At 56.5% G+C, this 24,053-nt stretch overlaps 1 protein-coding gene across 2 annotated transcripts in view; it reads left to right on the forward strand.

The window, feature by feature from the left end:
- EDA (ectodysplasin A) overlaps positions 1 to 24,053 on the forward strand; it is an 80,362-nt gene that overhangs the window by 33,059 nt on the left and 23,250 nt on the right. For both annotated transcript variants that reach the window (XM_075435744.1, XM_075435745.1), the window contains exon 2: positions 15,325 to 15,430. In XM_075435744.1, the coding sequence (XP_075291859.1) occupies positions 15,325 to 15,430 (106 nt within the window). The remainder of the gene's footprint in view (positions 1 to 15,324; positions 15,431 to 24,053) is intronic.

Genomic DNA, 24,053 nt, shown 5'->3' on the forward strand with positions numbered 1-24,053 from the left:
TGAGGGAGCTGGGCTTGTTCAGCCTGGAGAAGAGAAGGCTGCGAGGGGACCTTAGAAATGCCCATAAATATCTGCAGGGTGAGGGTCAGGAGGACGGGGCCAGACTCTTTCCAGTGGTGCCCAGCGACAGGACAAGGGGCAACGGGCACAAACTGAAGCCTGGGAAGTTCCAGCTGAACCCGAGGAAGAACTTCTTCCCTCTGAGAGTGACGGAGCCCTGGCCCAGGCTGCCCAGAGGGGCTGTGGAGTCTCCTTCTCTGGAGATATTCCAGCCCCGCCTGGCCGCGGTGCTGTGCCCCCTGCTCTGGGTGACCCTGCTTGGGCAGGGGGCTGGGCTGGGTGACCCACAGAGGTCCCTGCCAACCCCGAACATTCTGTGATTCTGTAAAAAGAAGAGGATGATGATAAAAGGAACGATGGAAAGCAGTGGGAGTGGCAAGATTAGATCTTCCCGGGGAAGAGTCAGCGGGGTCTGCTGCGGAGGAGCAGGCTGGGAGCACCAGATGTACACTTACAGCTGAATTCTGAACTTCAGAGGGTTGGGAGTGAGCTGGGGCTAAGTGGTATTTCAGAAGGACTGGAGAGCCAGCTTGCGAAGCTTACAGGCCAGCTTAGCCTTCATGGTGGGAATCGGGCACGGACAGAACTGTTTGTGACGTTTTTTTATCCTGACTTTTTTTAACCTTTGGAAAGTCGCTCCATCTTCCAGTGCCTCGGTCCGCGGTGTCCGTATGGTGGAGACGGCAGCTGCTGCGGTGGCACGGGCAGTGCCCACCGGCTTAAAATATTGCTTAAATACTTAACCTCGTCTCGACAGGCTGGCCAGGCTGTAGGAAAGCGTTTTCTTTCTGCCTCAGAAAGTAGGAACCTGCAAGCGAGCCACGAGCGAGCGCTTCCCCCGCACGAAGCCCGAGCGGAGGCAGCTGTGCAGCAGCTGGCCTGGCCGGCGGGGGGGAAACATCTGGATGGTCCGACAGCGCGGGGACCCTCGCGGCAGGAGAGGCCACGCTGCTGTGCGCTGCCTCTCGCCTGCTCGGAAGACGCGCGCTCCGGTTCAGCACATCAGAGTCTCTGAGGCAGGAGGGCTTGGCTTGGCAAAGGGACACCTCTCCTTGCTTGTCTGGGGCTGCCGTGGCTGCTGCCCGCAGCCGGAGAGCGAGTGGCGCGGCTGAGGGTCGTGTGCTGGGAAGAGAAGGCAATTCCTTGGCGCAGCCTCGAAACGCACTCGCTGGCGCCGTGCCAGCTGCAGCTCCTGCTCGTGGGGGGCTGCTCAGACAGCGGGGTGGTTTGGGGCAGGCTGATTTCGATTACCAATAGTCACAGAACCACAGACTCTCAGACTGGACAGGGTTGGCAGGGGCCTCTGTGGGTCCCCCAGCCCAACCCCCTGCCCAAGCAGGGTCACCCACAGCAGGCTGCACAGCACCGCGTCCAGGCGGGGCTGGAATATCTCCAGAGAAGGAGACTCCACAGCCTCCCTGGGCAGCCTGGGCCAGGGCTCCGTCACCCTCAGAGGGAAGAAGTTCTTCCTCGGGTTCAGCTGGAGCTTCCTGTGCCTCAGTTTGTGCCCATTGCCCCTTGTCCTGTCGCTGGGCACCGCTGCAAAGAGTCTGGCCCCGTCCTCCTGACCCCCACCCTGCAGATATTTATGGGCATTTCGAAGGTCCCCTCTCAGCCTTCTCTTCTCCAGGCTGAACAAGCCCAGCTCCCTCAGCCTCTCCTTGTAGGAGAGATGCTCCAGTCCCCTCCTCATCCTCTCAGCCCTGTGCTGGACTCTCTCCAGTAGCTCCTCATCTTTCTTGAACTGGGGAGCCCAGCACTGGACACAGCACTGCAGATGGGGCCTCCCCAGGGCAGTGTAGAGGGGAAGGAGAACCTCCCTCGTCCTGCTGGCCACACTCCTCCTGATGCACCCCAGGATCCCGTTGGCCTTCTTGGCACCCAGGGCACGCTGCTGGCTCATGGTCCTTCTGCGTCCATGTAGAGGGTAAATGGAGAATGTTTTTCTGATCATGAATCCGTCTGGTGCTGACCCCAGCAAGGGCAGCCGGGTCGCTTGGCAGCCCTGGGGCTCGGTCTAGGCTACGGCTGGGGCTGCGCGCGTCGCTGGTGTGCGGGACCAACAGGGCGAGACAGCGTCTCAAGGAAAACCCGAATTCCTCAGTTCCTCCCAGCTCTTTTCCCATAGTTTCCATTTCTGCAGCACATCCTTAGCCTTTCTTCTCCCGAAAGCCCGTCCGCGGCTCGGTTCTCTGCCGTTCCGTTGCGCGGGGAGCGGTGGTGTGTGGAGTCCCCGGGCAGACCCAGCGCTGCTCGCTCGGCCGCTCTCTGCGGCACCGCTGGGAGCGGCGACGGCGGCCGGGCTGCCGTAGGCTGGACCTCGTGAAGGAGCCGTGCCCGGGGTGCTGCGGGTCGGTTTTTCTGCCCTTGCCGATGGTTTTGGCGGGTGCCGGGGCCGTGGGAGCGTGCTCCGGGTGCCTCCGCTTCCAGAGGGGATGACGCTGCCGGCTGAGCTACCGCAGCCAGGGGAAGCCGAGCCAGGAGGGGACTCAACAGCAGCATCATTTCAATTTTTGGCAAGAATTTCGTTGATCTGGAGGCAACTCGCTTCCCGGCTGCCGTGTGCTGAGCGGTGCGTCAGTGCTCCCCGCTTTCCGGAGCCGGGGCTCGAGGGGACGTTCCCTCCTGCCCCCGTTCCCGTGTGCGTGGCTCTCCTCGCGGGACACGGCGTTTCGGCATCCCCGCGCGCGGGAGCGTCGCCGGCACGCCGCGGCACCGCACCCCGGCTCTGCCGCGCGGTGACCTGGTGGCATCGCCGTGCCCCGGAACGAAGCGCTTGCAGAGCTTCTCATCCTGTTTGCATGAGCTCCTGCTTTCTTCTGGCACTAATTGCAGTGGATCTGATTTATTAGGTGACAAAGAGTAATTTATTTTAACAGATTAATTGTATAGAATTGATCTGGTGTGGCGAGCGCCGGCAGGCGTGGGAATCGGCGCTGGAACCGTCACCGTCCGCGCAGGCGTCTGTGTCCGAGGTTGTGAACGGTCGGACGTGCCGGGCCCGGCGACTGAAACCTGGGCACTTCATTTGCTCTCAGCTCTCCGGCTTTTTCATGGAGGGCTCCCGTGTGGAAACTGTGTTAAATCCATGGGTGACATTTTGATCGAGATGGTTTCCCAGTTGCTGAAGTGGCCTTGGGCTCGTTTGGCTGGAGGCGTTATTTCACGGGTGTTACGTTTACACTGGGTTTGTTTTTCTTTTAATGGGATTTGGACTGCTTGATTCCCTCCTCCTGTTTCCTTCCCTTCCGTTTTTGTCCTTCCAATAAAACGTCATAAAAATTAATCATAGCTGAAGGCCAGTTTTATCATCTGGATTTAGAAAATAGATTTGAAAACCCTCGTGCTGAAAGGGAAAACGCGCTCTACCAGGAACTCGTTGTTCTGCTGCGGAGCAAGGAGAAGTGTTTGTAAAGCTTGATCTGTCTGAGCAGTTGGTAGTGAAAAGATTTCAAAACTCAAAAGATTTTTAAAGATTTGCAAAAAAAAGGGTAGGAGTAGATCTGTGATAGCCAGGGCAGACTGAAGCTTGCTGAGAAGCTCTCGGTTCCTCAGTTCCAGTGCCTGACACGTGTCCTCCTCTAAGTTCCTCCTTTGGGGACCATCTCAGAGAGGGAATCCAGACCCGTTCTTTGCTGTAAGTGGTCCCATCTCAAGCAATGGGTTTATGCAGAGCTTCGAAAGATAAAAGGGCAAATACCAGAGAGCTAAAAAATGTCCAAAATTCAGGTACTGCAGCTGTACTCTCAGTGGGAAGCTCCAGAGCAGGATCTGGGTGCGTCTCTTCTGCTGGTTGGTGACATCTCGCAAGAAGAGGTGGCTTTGTGCCCTGGAGCGCGTGTCTGCTTTGAGGATGGGGCTCAAAAGAGAGATGGCTGTTCTTTCATGAAGCTGCCGTTCTCAGCTGTCTCAGATGTTGGCACTTCGGTGCTCCTGTCTCGTAAGAAACATCTGGAAGTGGTGAAGGTTGAAGGCGCTGGGTTGAAGAGAAGCACACTTGGTAGAGAGCAGCCTGGTGGCATCTCCTGGGGATGGTCTCTCCGTCTCATTATGGTTCATATTATATTAGTTGTGGAAGCCAGATGAGATCAGTGTTTCTGTCACGGCTAGCAGAACATGCCAGGTATGCTTCAAAATGTTTTCAAACGCGGCGAAAGGGAACTTTCCCCACAGGAGGAGGCCCGAGGGTGGTGGAAGGCGAGTCTTTGCAGGCTGGTGGGACCGCGGTTCGTTATTTCACAGGGCAGCGGAGCTGCTCCGAGTGGAGCAGCAGAGCCCCGAAGCTCTTTGCTGGAGCAGCGCCTGATTTCGAGAGGTTTTTTAAGAGGAATTATGGCTTCGTGGAGGATTGGGCTGTTGACCTCGTGCCATCCTGGATGTACTGGAGAAGGTCCAGGTCATGGGAAAGCGTGAGCAAAGGCACAGATGGAGAAACAGGCAAAAGGAGAAAATCTGGCTAATGGCGAGTCGCTTGAGCTTGCAGGGTCAGCCCCGAAAGCACGCGTGCACGGTGCTTTTTCGAAGTGCACGAATTCTTTGATAACATAAATGCTAAAATAAGCAAAGAATTGCTGTTGGTATGCAGGAGAAGAAGCTGTGACCTCCATATGGAGGGGGACGTAGCCCAGCTGGCTGAAAATGGGGCTGAAAAAGACGAGGGAGGCTAATTAAAATGTGAAAAACTGAGAATTCGTGCTAACAGACAGCAGATCTCTGTCTGGCGCTGGTTCACAGCTAAATTTGATTTCCTTGGGAGGTGAAAGGAACTGATTTAAGCTCCTTACCTTGCCCTGACGTTGATGCTTCTCAGCGTTTTAACTGGTGTGCTCCCAGCGAGGTGCTGGGTTGCTGCGGGTCTGCTGTGCCCGGCCGGGGAAGCCTGCAGCAGGAATCTCTTACTCCAGCTACCAGTAGAAAATTTACTACAGGTGTCGTCGTGTATGGTGTTAAACTCGGCTTTGACCTTGTTCTGCCTCACATCTGGGTTGTGCTTTTGGCTTCCCCTTTCAGTGCCTGCAGGTGCAACAAGCGGGGAAGCCCAGCCCTGGCCCCGCGCCGTAGGCATCGTCCCCGCGGCAGCGTCCCCGCGGCGTCACGCCGGCGGCACCAGCTCACCCCAGACCAGGGCAGCCCTGCCGAAGGGTGTCTGGAGGCACCGAACCACCGCCTTCCAGGCTCGTGGCCATGCTGGCCTTGGCTTCGAGTTGAGCTGTTTAGGTGCTCTGACAAAGTCGCGTGAAGCTGTGGTGCCCGTGTAACCCGGGGATGTGGGCTGCATCCCAGGTTCTGTTTTGTGACCGTGCCTTGTGCCCTGCTGTCCTCTCCACTCTGCGTATAGGACCTCTAGTTCCACTGTGACATTTAATTAGGCAGCAAGTAAATAAACAAATAAATCACAGAATCCCAGCATGGTCGGGGTCGGAAGGGACCTCTGTGGGTCCCCCAGCCCAACCCCCTGCCCAAGCAGGGTCACCCAGAGCAGGCTGCACAGGACCTTGTCCAGGCGGGGCTGGAATATCTCCAGAGAAGGAGACTCCACAGCCTCCCTGGGCAGCCTGGGCCAGGGCTCCGTCACCCTCAGAGGGAAGAAGTTCTTCCTCGGGTTCAGCTGGAACTTCCCAGGCTTCAGTTTGTGCCCGTTGCCCCTTGTCCTGTCGCTGGGCACCACTGGAAAGAGTCTGGCCCCGTCCTCCTGACCCCCACCCTGCAGATATTTAGAGGCATTTCTAAGGTCCCCTCTCAGCCTTCTCTTCTCCAGGCTGAACAAGCCCAGCTCCCTCAGCCTCTCCTCGTAGGGGAGATGCTCCAGTCCCCTCCTCATCCTTGTAGCCCTCCGCTGGACTCTATTAATGACTTCTATTAGCTACATCCAAACTACATCATCTTTAACCATAACAAGAGAGCTGGAGAGGGACTTTTTACGAGGGCATGAAGTGACAGGACAAGGGGTGATGGCTTTAAACTGAAAGAGGGTAGGTTTGGATTAGATATGGCGAAGAAATTCTTCCCTATGAGGGTAGTGAGGCCCTGGCCAGGCTGCCTAGAGAAGCTGTGGCTGTCCCCTCCCTGGCAGTGCTCAAGGCCAGGCTGGATGGAGCTCTGAGCACCCTGGGCTGGGGGAAGGGGTCTCTGCCCATGGCAGGGGAGCTGGAACTGGGTGATGCTTAAGGTCCCTTCCGACCCAAACCACTCTAGGATTCTAGGGCTGTGATTACTGGGGTTCAACCTGGAATCTTTAAAGCGCGTTGCTATGAAAACTTCTTTCTCTGTGTCTCTGTGGTCTACGATTAGCACCAAAATACCTGGAAGGAGTAGAGCTGATGCTGATCTGATCCTTCCCAAAGAGCAGTGGGCAGCTGGAAAAGTAGAAATGAATCAGGGGTGGAAATACAGATGCTTGCTACGTTGCCTATGGAGCTCAGCTCAGCTTAAGGGGTGCGTGGAAGCTGGCTTCTCCAAAGCCTCTAGACTTGACGTAGTCAGAGAAGCCACCAGGAGACAACACTGTATTGTGGGAGGTGTGCGGCGAGGCGCTGATGTTGGGAAGTCACGTCTGAGATGATGAGCTGGGGAGTTTTAGTCGTGGTTTAATCAGTGTACAGCTTTAACTCGCCTTCCTGCCTGCGTTGCTGGGCTTTGCTACCTGTAGTAGACGTTAAGAGAGCAAACCCACTCCTGATTTTAAGGGTCTTTTGGTAGGGAAAAAAAAATGCTTTTGTTTTAAAGATAGGCTTGTTTCTGGGGAGTGGTGTGGCATTTGGTGGGTTAGTTTGATCCAACCATTGGGCTGCTGAAGTTGAAATGGAATTTTAGCGTATTGAAGCTGTGCTCTGGTTTCCCTTCGCTGGGACGGGGTGTCCGTTCTGGCAGTGAAGCCTTGGTAGCTGTCACGGTGGGAGCTCACGGTGTGTGAAAAGAGGAGTGCTGTGGTAGGTGGAGGGCTGCTGCTTGGAGCTCTGCAACCCAGAAGCAGGAGGAGTGGAGAGGAAGGTTTCTGGGACGGGTTCAGGTCTGAAGGACAGCTGGAGTTGCGTTAGACCCTCCAAGGGCAATCAATTCACCGTGTTCGTCGGTTCGTAACGAGCCTTTAACTGATAACTGGCAATTGCATTTCATGTTCTGTGCTGAAAAATACAGTGGCTTTCGTGGGTAATGAAGTTAAAATACCAATAAAATCTTAGGAAAATATGCTCCCTCCTCTTTTATTGTTCTCTGATGATTTGCTGTTACCGCAGTGCCTAGAAGACCCGGGAGCGTGACTCGCTGGCCTTCTGAAAACCGGGATTGCGCAGTTCTCTTTGGAAAGGCTTTGCAACCCGAGGACAGAAATACTCAGCAGATCGAAAGCGTCTCAAATCTGCTGCTTTGAAGCGGTGGTGGCACGTTAAGGGCCAGGGTGTAGCGAGCAGGGCATTCCTGCCCGCTGGCAGCGGCTGGTGCAGTGCCACTGCTCCATGGCGTTACCCGCTCCACCTCCATCTAGGAGACCAAGGCCATTTCTGTTTTCTAGTTGTCAAATTCTTGCTTGGCTCCTTGGTCGTCACTCGTTATGAAGCTCCTCGTGAGCACTGGCATGGAGGTGGCTCTGCTGTCACAGCCTGGAGGCATCGCTCAGTCCCTCCTTCGACCCAAATGTCCCATGTGGCTTTTGTAAACCTATTGGCATCACTGCTGCTGTTGTCCTCTAGATTATAGAAGCATAGAATCATTAAGGTTGGAACAGACCTCTAAGATCATAAAGTCCAACTGTCACCCTAGCACCACCAAGCCTGCTAAACCATGTCCCAAAGGGCTATACCGACATGTTTTTTTGAACCCCTCCAGGGCTGGTGACTCCACCACCTCCCTGGGCAACCTGGTCCAAGGCCTGACCACTCTTCAGTCAAGAAATTTTTCCTCATACCCAAGCTAAACCTCCCCTGACACAACCAGAGGCCATAGAGTCGCTTTGCCTCACAGCTTTGGGAGAAAAAAGCTTTTAAAGATGACCATTGAGTCTGAAAAGCTTGGCAAGATTCCTAACGTGAGGACCAGAACGAGGGGGAGTTGTGGTGGGTTTCGCATCAACTCAGAGCTGGTGGTTCGTGCCCCGGGACCTGAGGCTTCAGGGCGGATAGCTGGTGGGAGCGGGGATGGGGCTGGAATCGGGAGAGGAGAGGAGAGGAGAGGAGAGGAGAGGAGAGGAGAGGAGAGGAGAGGAGAGGAGAGGAGAGGAGAGGAGAGGAGAGGAGAGGAGAGGAGAGGAGAGGAGAGGAGAGGAGAGGAGAGGAGAGGAGAGGAGAGGAGAGGAGAGGAGAGGAGAGGAGAGATGGTGGGGAGCGATGAGAGAGATGAAGCCATGGGGACGAGAGGAGTCACGGGCGGGCTTGGGGGGAGGACCCTGCTTGAGCTGTCACGCATCAAAAAATCCGGTGGCGAGGTTGGCAGAGGGTGGTGTGGAACCTGCGCCAGAGCCCTGGGAAGGACGCGCGCAGCCGAGCTGGGCTGAGATCTCCGGGGCTGGGGGAGGAAGATGGGTTACGAGAATTCCGGCTTGGACAGAGCATCGCCCCTGCTCTCCCCGTCGCTATCTCTGCCCGCGTCCTGGCTCACGCTGCGCATCGCGTTCCGAGGGTTTGGCACGCAGGCCCGCGGCTGCTTTGGCAGGCGAGGCGTCGTGTATAACTTTTTGTCGTGTTGAAATGGGAATTGTTCACTCTTTCGCTTCTTGCTTTTTTATGAGGAAAAAGTAATGATGGCAAAAATCAAGACTTAAAATACATTGAATTTTTTTTTTCCCCCCAATAAAGCAAAGCTGCTCCCCAAGCTTCTTTCTAGTCTGCTTGAAAATAAATAATCTACTTAATTTTTTTTTTTTTTTTTTTGCACCACGTGTTACCAGAGGCGAATTTCTGATGGAGGACAATGGGGCTGATATTCAAGTAGCTGCAGGCTCCGGCGGCCGGGCTCCGGAGCGCCAGCAGAACAGCAGCGTGGCTTGCAAAGAACCCCTCTCACGAGCTTAGTCTGGCGATCAGCCTTCTCGGGCTGATGATCTCCAAAACTCCAATAATGAGGGAGCTTGACTTTAACAATACCATTAACTGATCATGCAAGAGGACGATTTCACAGAATCCCAGCATGGCAGGGTTGGCAGGGACCTCTGTGGGTCACCCAGCCCAACTCCCTGCCCAAGCAGGGTCACCCAGAGCAGGCTGCACAGCACCATGTCCAGGCAGGTCTGGAATATCTCCAGAGAAGGAGACTCTGCTTTCATGGTTTCTCCTCCGGTGCTGGAAGACGTTGTGCAGCAGGAGAGCGGGGGGTTTGCCCATGAGCTCTGAAGCGGCTGCTGGGACGTGCTGGCGGTGAGCTGGGAGCCGGCGGGGTGATACAGCGCGTGGGGAGGTCTGGGGGGGTTGTGAGGGATAAACATGCTCCGAAAGACTGAGGAGGGCTTGTTCCCAGTTCTGCTGTTCCGTTTTCACCCAAACCAGGACAGTCGGGAAGAAGACACCAGTTCTTCCCAGCAGCTGGGCTCTGCCTAAGGAAAAACGGGTGCCGTTTGTAGAGAACCGCGTGGCTCGGGGGGGGGTTTCCCACTGCTCTCACTTCTGAGCTGTTTGACCGCTGGAGATGCGTTCCCTGGGGGATCTTCATTCCTGGGCAGTGTTTCTGAGGAGCACGCGCTGTCCTGGGCGTCTGTGGAGGGAGGCAATGAAACGTGCAAACTGTAACAGGTATCTCAGCATCCCAGCAGTGTTTTCCTTGTTGCACGCGGTTTGGGTATCCAGCCAGAACTGCATTTGGGTTTTATAGCTCGAAGAAGGCTTCACAGAATCACAGAATCACAGAATAGTAGGGGTTGGAAGGGACCTCTGTGGGTCATCTAGTCCAACCCTCCTGCCCAAGCAGGGTCACCCACAGCAGGCTGCACAGGACCTTGTCCAGGCGGGGCTGGAATATCTCCAGAGAAGGAGACTCCACAGCCTCCCTGGGCAGCCTGGGCCAGGGCTCCGTCACCCTCAGAGGGAAGAAGTTCTTCCTCGGGTTCAGCTGGAACTTCCTCAGCTTCAGTTTGTGCCCATTGCCCCTTGTCCTGTCGCTGGGCACCACTGGAAAGAGTCTGGCCCCATCCTCCTGACCCCCACTCTGCAGATATTTATAAGCATTTATTAGGTCCCCTCGCAGCCTTCTCTTCTCCAGGCTGAACAAGCCCAGCTCCCTCAACCTCTCCTCGTAGGAGAGATGCTCCAGTCCCCTCATCATCCTCGCAGCCCTCTGCTGGACTCTCTCCAGTAGCTCCTCATCTTTCTTGAACCGGGGAGCCCAGAACTGGACACAGCACTCCAGATGGGGCATCCTATCTTATGGTGCTTTTAAAAAAGAATTATGATTTATATAGACACCTCTTTATTCTTCCTTCTGTAGCGTGTGGAACGTCACAAGGCGGAGGGGTTTCTGAGTGACTGTCGTTCTGGGGGTTCCCACTGTGCTCCCGTCACGTCCCAGCGCCGCTTCGTTCCGCGTTTCCAGAGCGGGTTCTGCGTGTGGCTGCGGAGCACATCGCTGCTTTGGCGTGCGTGCCTTTTGGTTTTCGTTGCTGTGCTGCCAGAAGCCGAGGTGGAGCGGGTTCCCGCTGCGGAGGCACGCCTGGACTATTGTCCCGCAGGTTATTTTGAGGGATGCTTTCCCCCTGGGATTTCTCCTCTCTTGGCTTTGTGACCTTTTCGCATCCTACAGTGATTTCCTTGGTTAAAAATGTGAAGTCGTAATGGGTTTACACGGTGTTTCTAAAATTAAGGTGGTTTGAGGGCTGTAGGTGGGGGGAGGAGGGAAATGGCGATTGTTCCAAACTTTTCTGTCGCGGCTGCGTAAGGACAGAGAAAATCACAGAATCACAGAATCACAGAATAGTAGGGGTTGGAAGGGCCCTCTGTGGGTCATCTAGTCCAACAGGGTCACCCAGAGCAGGCTGCACAGGACCTTGTCCAGGCAGGGCTGGAATATCTCCAGAGAAGGAGACTCCACAGCCTCCCTGGGCAGCCTGTTCCAGGGCTCCGTCACCCTCAGAGGGAAGAAGTTCTTCCTCATGTTCAGACGGAACTTCCTGTGCCCCAGTTTGTGCCCGTTGCCCCTTGTCCTGTCACTGGGCACCACTGAAAAGAGCTTGGCCCCATCCTCCTGACACCCACCCTGCAGATATTTGTAGGCATTTATAAGGTCCCCTCGCAGCCTTCTCTTCTTCAGGCTGAACAAGCCCAGTTCCCTCAACCTCTCCTCGTAGGAGAGATGCTCCAGTCCCCTCACCATCCTCGTAGCCCTGCGCTGGACTCTCTCCAGTAGCTCCTCATCCTTCTTGAACTGGGGAGCCCAGAACTGGACACAGTACTCCAGATGAGGCCTCACCAGGGCAGTGTAGAGGGGAAGGAGAACCTCCCTCGTCCTGCTGGCCACACTCTTCTTGATGCACCCCAGGATCCCATTGGCTTTCTTGGCAGCCAGGGCACGCTGCTGGCTCATGGTCACCCTGTCGTCCACCAGCACACCCAGGTCCCTCTCCGCAGAGCTGCTCTCCAGCAGGTCCACCCCAAGCCTGTACTGTAGGACTTCTTGTTTGGGAGCAGGCGTGTGCTCGCTGGGCCGCCCCAGGCCGCTCTCGCTCCACGAGCGCAGAGGCCGAGCGAATCGGTTCTCCGTGGCTTCGAGGATGAGGAGTTTCGGTGAAGTGCTGGACCGGGAGAGTAATTTCTTTCAGACCTCCCCAGAAGGGATGGGTGCCGCAGCCGGGTGTCCCAGCGACGCCCTGCCCTGCTCCGGCCACATTGCCGGTGCGGGGGGCTTGGCCGTGGCAGACCACAGAATCGCAGAGTGGTCGGGGTTGGCAGGGACCTCTGTGGGTCCCCCAGCCCAGCCCCCTGCCCAAGCAGGGTCACCCAGAGCAGGCTGCACAGCACCGCGTCCAGGCAGGGCTGGAATATCTCCAGAGAAGGAGAAGCGTTTGCACCGCGTCCCACCACATCACCACCTCCAGCGTCTCATCTCCCGGACCCAGCAAAGGTCCAGCAGGAGCCTTTTCGGTTTTTCAGACCTACGAAGCGTTGCTGTCGGCGACCCCCGTGTCGCAACGCTCCGCGTTTGGCTGGCGCTTACTCCTCCCTCCGCAGCCGCCCGTGTGGGTGCCTCGCGTTGTGCGAGGTGGGTGGCCCGCATCTGCTCATCCTGCTCTGGGGGTCCGTTCCCTCATCGCGGCCGCGCCGAGGAACAGGGAGGAGACGAGTTTCATCCGAGGCACCCTCACGGCCAGACCCACAGCTGCAGGGCCCGCCAGCTGCGAGTCGATGTGTTGATCGGGGGGTGGTGAATGGAAAAAGCATCGCTCGCTTTTCCAGCCGGACAGCGCAGCCCTTCACGGCCTGACCGGGCGACCCCGGCCGCGGGACAACGGAGCCCTTGAGCCGTCGGCCACCAACGTCATCGGCGTGGGGGGCTCGCCGTCGTGAGCACCATGCTCAGCAAGCAGCCTGTCCTTTGCCCTGCTGATCCCTCTGGAGAGGGATCCCAAGCTGCTCCCTCCATCCAGACATGGACCTCTGATCCCCTTATGCTGGCCACCGCGGGTTAAATGTCGTTACTGGCATAATTAGAAGTGCTATGGAAGTAGTCTCTGGGACAAACTCCTCTTTGTCTCTCTGCTGACACCGGCTGTGCCCATCGCCAGGCCAAGCGTGGAGGCCTGGTGCGTTGCTTCTTCAGGAGAGCTGGGTTTGACGGGTCTTGGTCTCCAAGCAGCGTGGGCTCCTAGCTGGGGTGGTCAGGATCGCTGGTCTCCCTGGGTTTCGCTGAAGTAAAGGGTGCACAAACTGAAGCAGAGGAAGTTCCGTCTGAACATGAGGAAGAACTTCTTCCCTCTGAGGGTGACGGAGCACTGGAACAGGCTGCCCAGGGAGGCTGTGGAGTCTCCTTCTCTGGAGATATTCAAGACCCGCCTGGACAAGATCCTGTGCAGCCTGCTCTGGGTGACCCTGCTTCGGCAGGGGGGTTGGACTAGATGACCCACAGAGGGCCCTTCCAACCCCTACTATTCTGTGATATTGTGTGATATTCTGTGTTTCGGCCAATCACCCTCACTGGCATTGCTCTTTCTGACTTGGGCTTGTTAGAAGGACAAAGTTTAATGGGTAGGTGGAGTCCAGCCAACGTTTAGTGTTGTTCTGAGTGACCAGTGAGGAGTGTGTATAGGAATATGGACAGTGAGAAGTGGGAAGGGTGTGTACAGTGAGGAGATACAGGAATAAAACCGGGGTGAGAACAGAGCAGCAGAGTTGGGAATGCTCAGGCTGGAGCAGAGGAGGCTCTGAGGAGACCTTCTTGTGGCCTTTCAGTATATTCAGGGGCTTACCAGAAAGGTGGAGAGAGACTTTTTCTCAAGGCTGGTGGTGACAGGACAAGGGGCAAGGGTTTTGGACTGGAAGAGGGCAGGCTTGGACTGCACGTAAGGACAGAACATTTTTTGATGAGGCCCTGGCCCAGGCTGCCCAGAGAAGCTGTGGCTGCCCCCTCCCTGGCAGTGCTCAAGGCCAGGCTGGATGGAGCTCTGAGCACCCTGGGCTGGTGGAAGGGGTCGCTGCTCATGGCAGGGGGGTTGGAACTGCATGCCCTGTAAAGGTCCCTTCCAACCCAAACCGTCCTGTGATGCTGTGAAGGTCTGAGCAATCAGCTTTGTGCACCATGTTCATGATCAGAAGAGGGTTGGGCTGGGTGACCCACAGAGGTCCCTGCCAACCCCTCACGTTCTGAGGATGAGAGGGCTTGTGGAAGGTGCTGCGGGTGACGTGGGTGCCGGGGTGCGGTGCCACGGGATCTGCCCGGCGGCGGAGGGGGCTGCTGGAAACACCTCCCCGACAGCCGTTTCTGGACACATCCCCTGGCTCCGGTGGGGCCAAAGCTGTGGCGTGGGGGCTCGGGAGGGGCCTGGTGAAGGGGACGGGTCCCCATTTCGGTGCTTTCCAGTGTCGGTTTGGTGGGAGCCGCAGCGGAGGGCTGGGACCGTGCCGAGGGCTCTGGCTGCAGCCCTGGTGGGGCTCGCTGGAGGGAAGCAGGATGCACGCGCGGAAAGGAGAGCTTGGGGGGGAATGGCTTGGGAAGAGGCGTTCGGGCAGAGGGGTGCACCCCCCTGCACCCCGGCACGTGGGCGAGGGGCGGCGAGAGCCCCGGGGCACGTCACAGGCAGAGAGACCTGTATTGGTCATGACTTTTGAGCGGGACTTTTATAACCTCCAGAGCCCCTCTGCTAACGAGCGATTCGAGGCAGGAGTTGATTCCCCTCTGCTACCTCAGCGATGCTTTCGGTGCCGCAGGTTCTGTTCTGGGAACAACGACGCGCTCGATAACCTGGGGGGCTGCTTGTTTGGGGCCGCTTCGTTCCCTCCTGAGGTCGTGTTTGGCTTTAGGGCTGAGATAACCCTGGTCAGGTTTCTGCAGCGCGAAGCCCATCCTGGGCAGAGCAGCCCTGGCTGGCGCGGCGCAGGGTGCTGGGCTCCTGGGTCACCGCTCCTGAAATTCCTCATTTTAGGAAGCGGGAATAGCCGGGGGAAGGGCTGCTGGTGACGAGCCGCCGTGCCCTGGGGCGGCTGGCAGCGCTGGCCAGGTTTCTCCAACCGAAATCCCAGTTTCTGGGTGGGGAAGTTGATTTATTAACGGCCAAAGAGTTTGTAACGCCGCGACGATTTTTCCTTGAAGAAGCGGTCGCTGCGTAAAACCTTTGCCTCTTGGCAAAAACCGTGTTGTAAAGATCTGCTTGCTCGAGGTTTAAAGTGTTAATTTATGTGGCGTGCTGAATTGGCCCCTGAAGACCTTTGGATCTCCGTAGCTATTGAGGCTCGCAGAAGAGAGCTGGAGGGAGGAAACACTTACTAGCAGGGAGTAAGACTGGCGAAAGAGCTCCGGGCTTGAGCGAGTCGTGCAGAGGATCATCAGCACGGATCGCGTCGGTGTTCGGGGCGTGTGGTGGTTTCCAGCTATCGACCTCCCCGGGCACTGTGTCCCTGTCCCTGCAGCCGCCCCATGCCCCGGGGCCATGCTTCCTGAAACCCTCCGGGGTGAGTTTGCCCAAGTCCCCGACTGCTGCCGAGGGGATGTGGCTGCTTGGGATGAGCCGGGCATCCGTGAGCAGCCGTCTGGCGTCTGTCCCTGGCGGGAAGGCGTTGGCGTTCCGGCTCCCGCCTCTCCGCTTGGCCAAGCCGTCCCGGCCGAAGACGCTTAACCTTGTCCTCCTTCTTCCAGCTGGCCTTGCTGAACTTCTTCCACCCGGAAGAAAAGCTGCACGTCGGAGAAGAAGGTCGACGCGTCCGTCGAAACAAGCGGAGCAAGGGCAGCGAAGGGCCCGACGGTGAGTCCCGCCGCCGCGGCGCGCGGGCAAGCGGGAGGCTGACGGGGTTTTTCGGATCGTACAGAATTCCATCTGTGGGGGGGGAATAATTGGCACGTGTGGCTTTTAAGAGTTTCTGTCTGATTTTGATTGCCTTCCAGATGGGAATTCTAGTAGTTTGGGTTTCTGCAACTGTAGGTCTAGTGATTTGGTGCAGATGACTGCTGCTTAGTAATCTCGTCCTTGACTCTGCTTCTCTAACAGTGAGGCTCTGTGCTCCTTTAAGGCTATGATTTGTACTTATATATACCTAAATTTGTCGCTGTGTACACCTGCCTTTGCTTAAAATCGTCGAGTAGATATTTGTGGTCTAACAACAGCCTGAACGTCTGCAGCGCGGAGTGGTCACTGGGCTCTAAGGGGGTTTCGCCGTGCTGCGGAGGGTCTCGGGTGGGCTCAGAGCCAGGGGAAGGGAAGTCAGAGTTGGACAGAGCTTGTATAAAGAGAGAGGAAAGGTGCCAGAATTATCTGTGATTTGATAAATAGAAAAGCAAAGATGTGTGGTGCAGAACCCGGGGGTGCTGGGGCTTCCTCAGAGGCTCTGGCGCTGGGTGATGGCCTGAGACTGCCCTGGCGCAGCCATGCTCTCAGTCCTCGTGGCCGTCACCGTCCCTTGGCGAGAGCATCGTCCTCGACATGTCCTGCTCTGCTGCGCCCAGGTGCCACGGCTCTGCTTTTGTACCCGGTCTCTTTGTACCAGACCTTCTCGTTGGTTTGGACTTGGTGTCTACAACGCGTCTGCCCTTCGTGGACGGTCCCACCACCCGCTCCGTGGTGGGACAGCCGTACCGTGATCCGCTGTAGGTGTGCTTGGTGCGAGCGCTGCGTACCACAACACAGGGGTTTTTCTGAAAGCGTTGTCGTCTTTAATCTGGGAGGCGGAGGCCGTCGCTCGCAGGACGCGGCGGTGGGAGCGGGAGCTGCGAGGGCCAGCCGTGGAGTTGCAGGGCGAGGGACTGCAGCGACCGGGTGCGGGCAAGGTCTGGGAGATACGGCCAGAACTGGAGCAAGCCTTCTGCCAGACGGACTGGGACGGTGCAGCCGGGCAGCCCGCCCCGATGCACGAGGTGCCGCGTTGGGAGGCTCGGTTTGCCGGGGCGTTGGAGGTGCTCGTGGCAGCCGAGAGCACTGTGTGGAGGGGCCGGGGAGGCAGGGGACAAGGAGCACGTCCCTTGGGTGGACGATGGCATGCAACCCCTTGAATGGTTCCCAGGGGTCTTCGGGAGCTCTGCTCTGCGGGGCCAGCGGCTGGCTCTTCACGTGTCCTCTAAAGCCCCTGGACAGCTGAAGCGTGCTTTAAAAATGAAAAATGAACCTTGCCAAAATCCAATTCTATGCACGAGGTCATGCAGTGTCACCTTTATTGTTCTTCAAAGAACAGCTCCAGAATCCTTAGGTAGAGCACAGCTAAGGGCAGGTACCGCAACGTATTTATTGCACCACAACCAGTCTGAACTCTTGTTGAAAACTTCAGTAATAAATGCCAAATTAATTAAAAATGGCTTCACTTCCCGTCCCTTCCCCTATCTTGAATCCTGCCTGATGTTGGTATGAGCGATTTTATTTCCAGTGCTGTCCTTTCGCGGTTGTCCAGCTACCCGGGGACAGGAGGACTGCCTTCCGTGTCGGGCTCCTGCCAGAGCTCCCGCGCTTTCCTGCTGCAGCGGAGCTCGGGGCCGTTTTTGGATTGGAGAGGAGGAGGCTGGATGCCAGGGAAAGCAGGGAAAGAAGGAACGGCGTAGTGGTCTGTGCGTGGCCCGATGCCTGCGAAGTCCAAGTCCCACGGTGTTGCAGACCTCTCGGCTAGCGTTAGCTTTCCTCTCCAGCTCCATGAATTCCCCGTCTCCCATGAAGCCTTTGCAGTTTCACGGTGGAAGAGTGCTTCCCTGTGGCTCTGCTCCAAGAAGGAAACTCCTGGGATTCCCCCTCGCCGAGAGGCTGGCAGGTAGGATGCGTTGGGTGCAGGTCGCGGAGCGGTCCGTCGTCGGCAGGGCTGGAGCCGTGCCAATGCTCGGGCGGCTCGGGCAGGATCCAAGCCCCTTGGCCCCGACTCCTTCAGATCTGTCCCAGCATCCGCACCAGTCGCTCGTGGAAGCAGCAAGTTTCCCGTGGGAGCGGAGGGATCAGCCCGCTCCGTCAGGCTGCCGAGGGGCTGCCGTCCGGTTGCCAGACGCGCGGGGAGAAATCGTTGATGAAGGTCGGTGGGCTAACGAGGGCTTTTCTCGTCATCCTTGTACCCAGGCGTAAAGACGTCGTAGTTCTATAACTTGCCGTCCTTTCCCAGATTTCCCTTCTGGACTCCGAGTGCGTCGGAGCCGAGTCCCCCCCGAAACATGGCCACCGATTCCGTGTCTCCGTGTGCGGGAGGGGGCTTGACCCCACGGGCTGGGGGGATGGGGAGAATGGCCAGAGCCGCAGGTTGCTTTCCGAGGGGTGTCACAGGGCGGGGTGCGTTGGCAAGCGGTGGCTTCGTGTTTGGCCACCTCAGCTCTAGGAGGCAGAGCGGTATTTAGCAAGTGTGAGCTGTCAGGGTGGGGGTTGACCTGGTACCAACCGTGAAATCATTAAACAAACAGAAGAGCGTTCTTGTGTAACTCATGCTGCTTATTTTAGACCTACATGAAGGAATCTTACTTCTTAGAGAAGGGCAGTGAGTCATTAAAAAAAAATAAATAAACAAAATCATGTCACGGTGCTGATAACACCGTTCTCCTCGTGAGTTTTGCAAGGGGAAAGCTGATTGAACCTTTGATCTCCAGCGAGCCTCCGGAAGATAAAAGTGGATGAACTATGAATTCCCAGAAGGAAGGAGATGTGCTTTCCACTTGAGGCCTCACTAATATTTGTCTGGAATTAATTTCATGAACTTTCAAGTCCTTTCACGCACGCCGTGCGAGACCGAAGTGATCCGAGCGCGGAGGCCGTGGTTGGAGGAGGCTGCTCCGGCCCCTTCCACGGCTGCTGGAGTCCTGCTCGTCTTGGCACCGACAACGGGACGGCTTCAGTGATTTATAAATGTCAAAGACAGCACGGTTCCTTTCCTGAGAGGTTTTTTCTTTTAGGAAAGTGGCGCTTTCTGGTCTTCTGCTGTGAAGACGGTGTTTCTGAGGCAGGTCGGAGCTGGTCCCGCAGGCGGGAGGAGGGTGATGGCCACAGCGCAGAGCCACAGGGACGGGACACGGGAGGCCACGGGCAGCGAAGCCCTTTGCTGCTGGCTGAAAAACCCCAAGAAAAATTGCGTGTGACGGTGCAAAGCGATCGGTGGGATCCAAACACGACTCCAGGGTTTCAAGAGCTGCTCCTCCGAGGGCTGCGGCTTCGCTCCTCCCACCCGCGTGCCGTGTGGCTGCCAAGAAAGCCAATGGAATCTGGCTGCCAAGAAAGCCAATGGGATCCTGGGGTGCATCAAGAAGAGTGTGGCCAGCAGGACAAGGGAGGTTCTCCTTCCCCTCTACACTGCCCTGGTGAGGCCTCATCTGGAGTACTGTGTCCAGTTCTGGGCTCCCCAGTTCAAGAAGGATGAAGAGCTACTGGAGAGAGTCCAGCGGAGGGCTACGAGGATGGTGAGGGGACTGGAGCATCTCCACTACGAGGAGAGGTTGAGGGAACTGGGCTTGTTCAGCCTGGAGAAGAGAAGGCTGCGAGGGGACCTTGTAAATGCCTACAAATATCTGCAGGGTGGGGGTCAGGAGGAGGGGGCCAAGCTCTTTTCAGTGGTGCCCAGTGACAGGACAAGGGGCAATGGGCACAAACTGAGGCACAGGAAGTTCCGTCTGAACATGAGGAAGAACTTCTTCCCTCTGAGGGTGACGGAGCCCTGGCCCAGGCTGCCCAGGGAGGTTGTGGAGTCTCCTTCTCTGGAGATATTCAAGACCCACCTGGCCGCGGTGCTGTGCAGCCTGCTCTGGGTGACCCTGCTTGGGCAGGGGGGTTGGACTGGGTGACCCACAGAGGGCCCTTCCAACCCCTACTATTCTGTGATTCTGTGATTCTGTGTTTTACGACCGCGGTTGCGTAGTTGTTGTTGGGTCCCTCCACGCACGGTGCCCCGGACCCCGTCAGCCGCGCCGAGGCCATGTCCCGGGCGGAGGCGGCTCGCGGGAGGCTGTCGCCGGTCCCCATCCTGAGGAGCTCAGATCGGGGCTCGAGCCGGCTGCCCGTCCGTGCCACCGCAGCCGACGCGTGCGCAGCTGCAGACGCTGCCGCTGCTTTTCCTTCCTTCTCAGGGACCGGGGTTATCCCCTTTACAGCTCCGCTTGACGATGTTCTTTGTACTCCGTGTTACCGACTCCGCCTGCCACTTCGTTTGCTTTGGTTCACGACAGCTTGACCCTCGTCGATGCCTCTTTTTTATTTTCCTCCTTTTCCCCTTCTTCCTTTTCGTCTCGGTGTATTTCTGCTGCTGTGGAACCGCCGTTGCTCCCAGATTAACAAACCACTCCGGAGCTGGTAATTAGCAACAGTTGTGCTAAAAGGAACCATCAAGAATGTTAAATTAGTCCATTTTTAAATAAACTGTGTATGAAATGTTAGATCTCTATTCCCAGAGCGCCAGTAAAAGCGCTGCTGGCTCTTTGCTACCCAAGCCAAAATATGGGAGTAGCATGGTTGTAAGTACAGAGACAATGCCGTGCGCTGGAGGTTATAAATAATGACAGAGCGTTTACAAAGCAGATGTCAGTAGGACTCTTTAAAAAACATTGTTTTAAAAAAAAAAAAACTAGTTTCTTTTTCTCCTACTTTCATCTCTGTTCCCAGTTAGATCCCTGCCGTGCTGCTTTCCTGGTTTGTTTGGCTTTTGCTTTTTGGTTTGGGGTTGGTTTTTTTTTTTTCCCCCTTCCTAGATTTTTTCATCCTGAGCTTGGTGAGGAACAGCAGTGATTGTTGTCCCCGCTTTGATTTGGCGCATGGCAGCTGGGAAGAGGCTGAGCAGATGGCTGTCCTTAAGCTGACAACACTCTGGTTCCTACTACTTTGGCAGTCACCGCCGAGGAAAGTCCTCGGCGAGAACTCGTGGGCTTCAGCGCTGCAAATGGCTCTGGCAGAAGCGAAAATGAAGTTCTGGGCGAGCAGAAGCTCGTCGCGATCCCTGCTTCTGCCTGGAGCTGTGGAAGTGATGCACCAGCTACGTGCGCTCAGTGTTTCTCCTCAGTAGTAGTCGTCGGTGGGCTTGGGATGGGTTTGGGGTGGGTTTGGGATGGGTTTGGGGTGGGTTTGGGGTGGATTTGGGATGGGTTTGGGGTGGGTTTCGGATGGGCTTGGGATGGGTTTGGGGTGGGTTTGGGATGGGTTTGGAATGGGTTTGGAGTAGGTTTGGGGTGGGTTTGGGGTGGGTTTGGGGTGGGTATGGGATGGGTTTGGGGTAGGTTTGGGGTGGGTTTGGGATGGGTTTGGGGTGGGTTTGGGATGGGTTTCGGATGGGCTTGGGATGGGTTTGGGGTGGGTTTGGGATGGGTTTGGAGTAGGTTTGGGGTGGGTTTGGGGTGGGTTTGGGGTGGGTTTGGAGTAGGTTTGGGGTGGGTTTGGGGTAGGTTTGGGGTGGGTTTGGAGTAGGTTTGGGGTGGGTTTGGGGTGGGTTTGGGATGGCTTTGGAGTAGGTTTGGGGTGGGTGAGCAGGTAGCTGATGCTGGTGCCTGGCTCCCTCCATCCCCAGGTCCCGCAGGTGCCGCGTCTCGGCTCTCCCCATCCCCCCCTCCCAGCCTGACGATGCAATAGGGCTTTTTTTCTTTATTTATTTTTATATACCCAGATCACAATAGTGACTTTTCCTGCCGGCTTCCTCTCCTTCGGAAAGGGCAGGTTCGTCCCTCTGCCTCCAGAACAATCGGTGCCTTTGTGTGGGCCCCGTGCAATTCCCCAAAGCCCCGGCGTTCCCAGAAACGCAGATGCACGAAGGGCGATAGAGCCTTATTGTGCTCCGCAACCATGGCGATGAGCGCGCAGTAAATACAGAACATTTCCTGGAGCGCAGGACACGGTCCCGAAAGCAGGGCTCGCCGCAGAGGGCTGCCGCTTGCCGATTCCCCCCCCCCCCCCCGAATTTCTCTGTGATTTCCCCCAGGATGGGGAAGGGGGGAATTAGGACGATGTTTGGCTCTTTGTGGACAATCTCCATCGCTTTCCTGCGACGTCGCTGCCAGCACTTGTTATTGCTACGGTAAAATTACGACTACAACTCATTTACAGGTCCTTACCTACGTGTTATACCTGTGCTAATGATAGTCAGGCGGGTAGCTCTGTAAGGTCTCGGGCTCTTCCCAGCCATGAAGGTGGTGATACGTGCATCGGGACCTTTTTTCAGACCCCAGCCCTGCGTCTCTGCTCACTTCTCACCAACGTTTCCACTGAGACAGTTTCAGAGACGCTTAGCAGCTGGCTAAGAACCCGGAATGAGGTGTGGGTCCTGGTGTCAGCTCTGCAGCCGCGGTAGATGAATACCGAGCCACTTCTGGAAGCGAGTGAAAGCAAAGGCGACGATGGGGTTAAAGGGGATCTTCTTGCTCTAGGTAGAACTTTGAAGAGAACACATTTTTAGACAGCTGAAGGATTGTCAGCGTCACAGAATCACAGAATCACAGAATCACAGAATAGTAGGGGTTGGAAGGGACCACTGTGGGTCATCTAGTCCAACCCTCCTGCTGAAGCAGGGTCACCTACAGCAGGCTGCACAGGACCTTGTCCAGGCGGGGCTGGAATATCTCCAGAGAAGGAGACTCCACAGCCTCCCTGGGCAGCCTGGGCCAGGGCTCCGTCACCCTCAGAGGGAAGAAGTTCTTCCTCATCTTCAGACGGAACTTCCTGTGCCTCAGTTTGTGCCCATTGCACCTTGTCCTGTCGCTGGGCACCACTGAAAAGAGCTTGGCCCCATCCTCCTGACCCCCACCCTTCAGATATTTGTAAGCATTTATTAGGTCCCCTCTCAGCCTTCTCTTCTCCAGGCTGAACAAGCCCAGTTCCCTCAACCTCTCCTTGTAGGAGAGATGTTCCAGTCCCCTCATCATCCTCGTAGCCCTGCGCTGGACTCTCTCCAGTAGCTCTTTATCTTTCTTGAACTGGGGAGCCCAGAACTGGACACATTACTCCAGATGGGGCCTCACCAGGGTAGTGTAGAGGGGAAGGAGAACCTCCCTCGTCCTGCTGGCCACACTCTTCTTGATGCACCCCAGGATTCCATTGGCTTTCTTGGCAGCCAGGGCACGCTGCTGGCTTATGGTTAACCTGTCGTCTACCAGGACACCCAGGTCCCTCTCCGCAGAGCTGCTCTCCAGCAGGTTCAAACTACTCTGAATTCAGCTTTTTAACACTGAAATTACTTTGAGGTCAGATCCACTGCACTGTCCATGAACAACCTTTGCTGAAGGTCTGAACCTCTGCTGAACCTGCCGCGGGAAACGGGAGGCAGTCGCTTGCCAGCCAGCAGCGTGATGTGGTGGAAACCCAAGCAAGACAAGAACTAGAGGCCAGCTCCGCGCAGCCCGAGCGCCTTGGGAGAGCAGGGTGTTAACACCCAGGACGGAGCCAGAAAGCCACTTCAGCTTCGAGATTTTGGAGTCCCTTTCTGTACCTGGGAAGCGCGTGACGCTGAAAGCCTGCGTGCTGGCCCCCGTTCCTGCAGTGCGCGTCGAGGGTGGTGTTTTCGTGAGGGTGAGCTGCATCAGCCAGCAAGAAGGAGCCGGGGTCTGAAAACCGATGGAGTCCAGAATTCTTCTCTGAACTCTGGTATGCTGCTGTCCCAACCAGACGTCACGAATGGAAAGCAGTTGCCTTGCTGGGAGAGGTACGAGCATAATTGAACGGTGGCCATGATGGGCGGCTGTTCCAGGTCACAGGGTTCAGTGTCGTGGTCGACATCTCCTGATCCACACACAACCTCCGTTTGCCTCCTGTCTTCTTCACCAGCGCTTCCAGTTGTGATCTGGATTGTTTCAGAAGCAACCCTGCATGGTTATTCGTAATATTTATGCAGCCGTGATTAGGTGCTGTTGATTGGTTCCATCCGCAGAGCTGCTTTGGTGTCCATCCTTCCCTGGTACCTCCCGCCTGGTTGGGGTGAGGTGGTGGAATGGCCGCTGGGAGGTTCTGAGATGCCGAGGAGCTTCGGAAGGCTGGAGAAGGCATTCTCTGGTCAGAATCTCACCTCGGTTGCGTTTTCAGGTGCTTGCACTGATTCTGCTGATGGGTGGAATTCAGAGCTGTCCTGATGGATCCTCAGCACGTGGCTGACGGTGTGTGCTCCAGCGGGCTGTGCTGAAACTTGAGCTAAACTTCTTTTTCACAGCTGCGTGTTAAGCAGGGACCAGCGTTATTAGAAGTGACTGGTGATTCCGTATGAACTCCACTTCTGAAAACCAGGGCTTTCCGTAATGCCTCGGGTCAAATACTGAAGTTCAGGAATCTCAGATAGTTCCTTCTGTTACAGAAGACGGCCAGGACTAATGAGAGGAGAGCAGATGTTCCAGCCGGGCAGGAATGCGACTGCATCTGAACCGTGTGCGCGTCTGAACGAGGGGTGCCACGCACCAAGCCTTGTAAATGCTGAACTCGACTGGTCGCTGGTGATTTCTTTCCCACAGTATGAGAGGCT

This window comes from Opisthocomus hoazin, chromosome 14, assembly GCF_030867145.1.
Source record: "Opisthocomus hoazin isolate bOpiHoa1 chromosome 14, bOpiHoa1.hap1, whole genome shotgun sequence".
NCBI lineage: Eukaryota > Metazoa > Chordata > Aves > Opisthocomiformes > Opisthocomidae > Opisthocomus > Opisthocomus hoazin.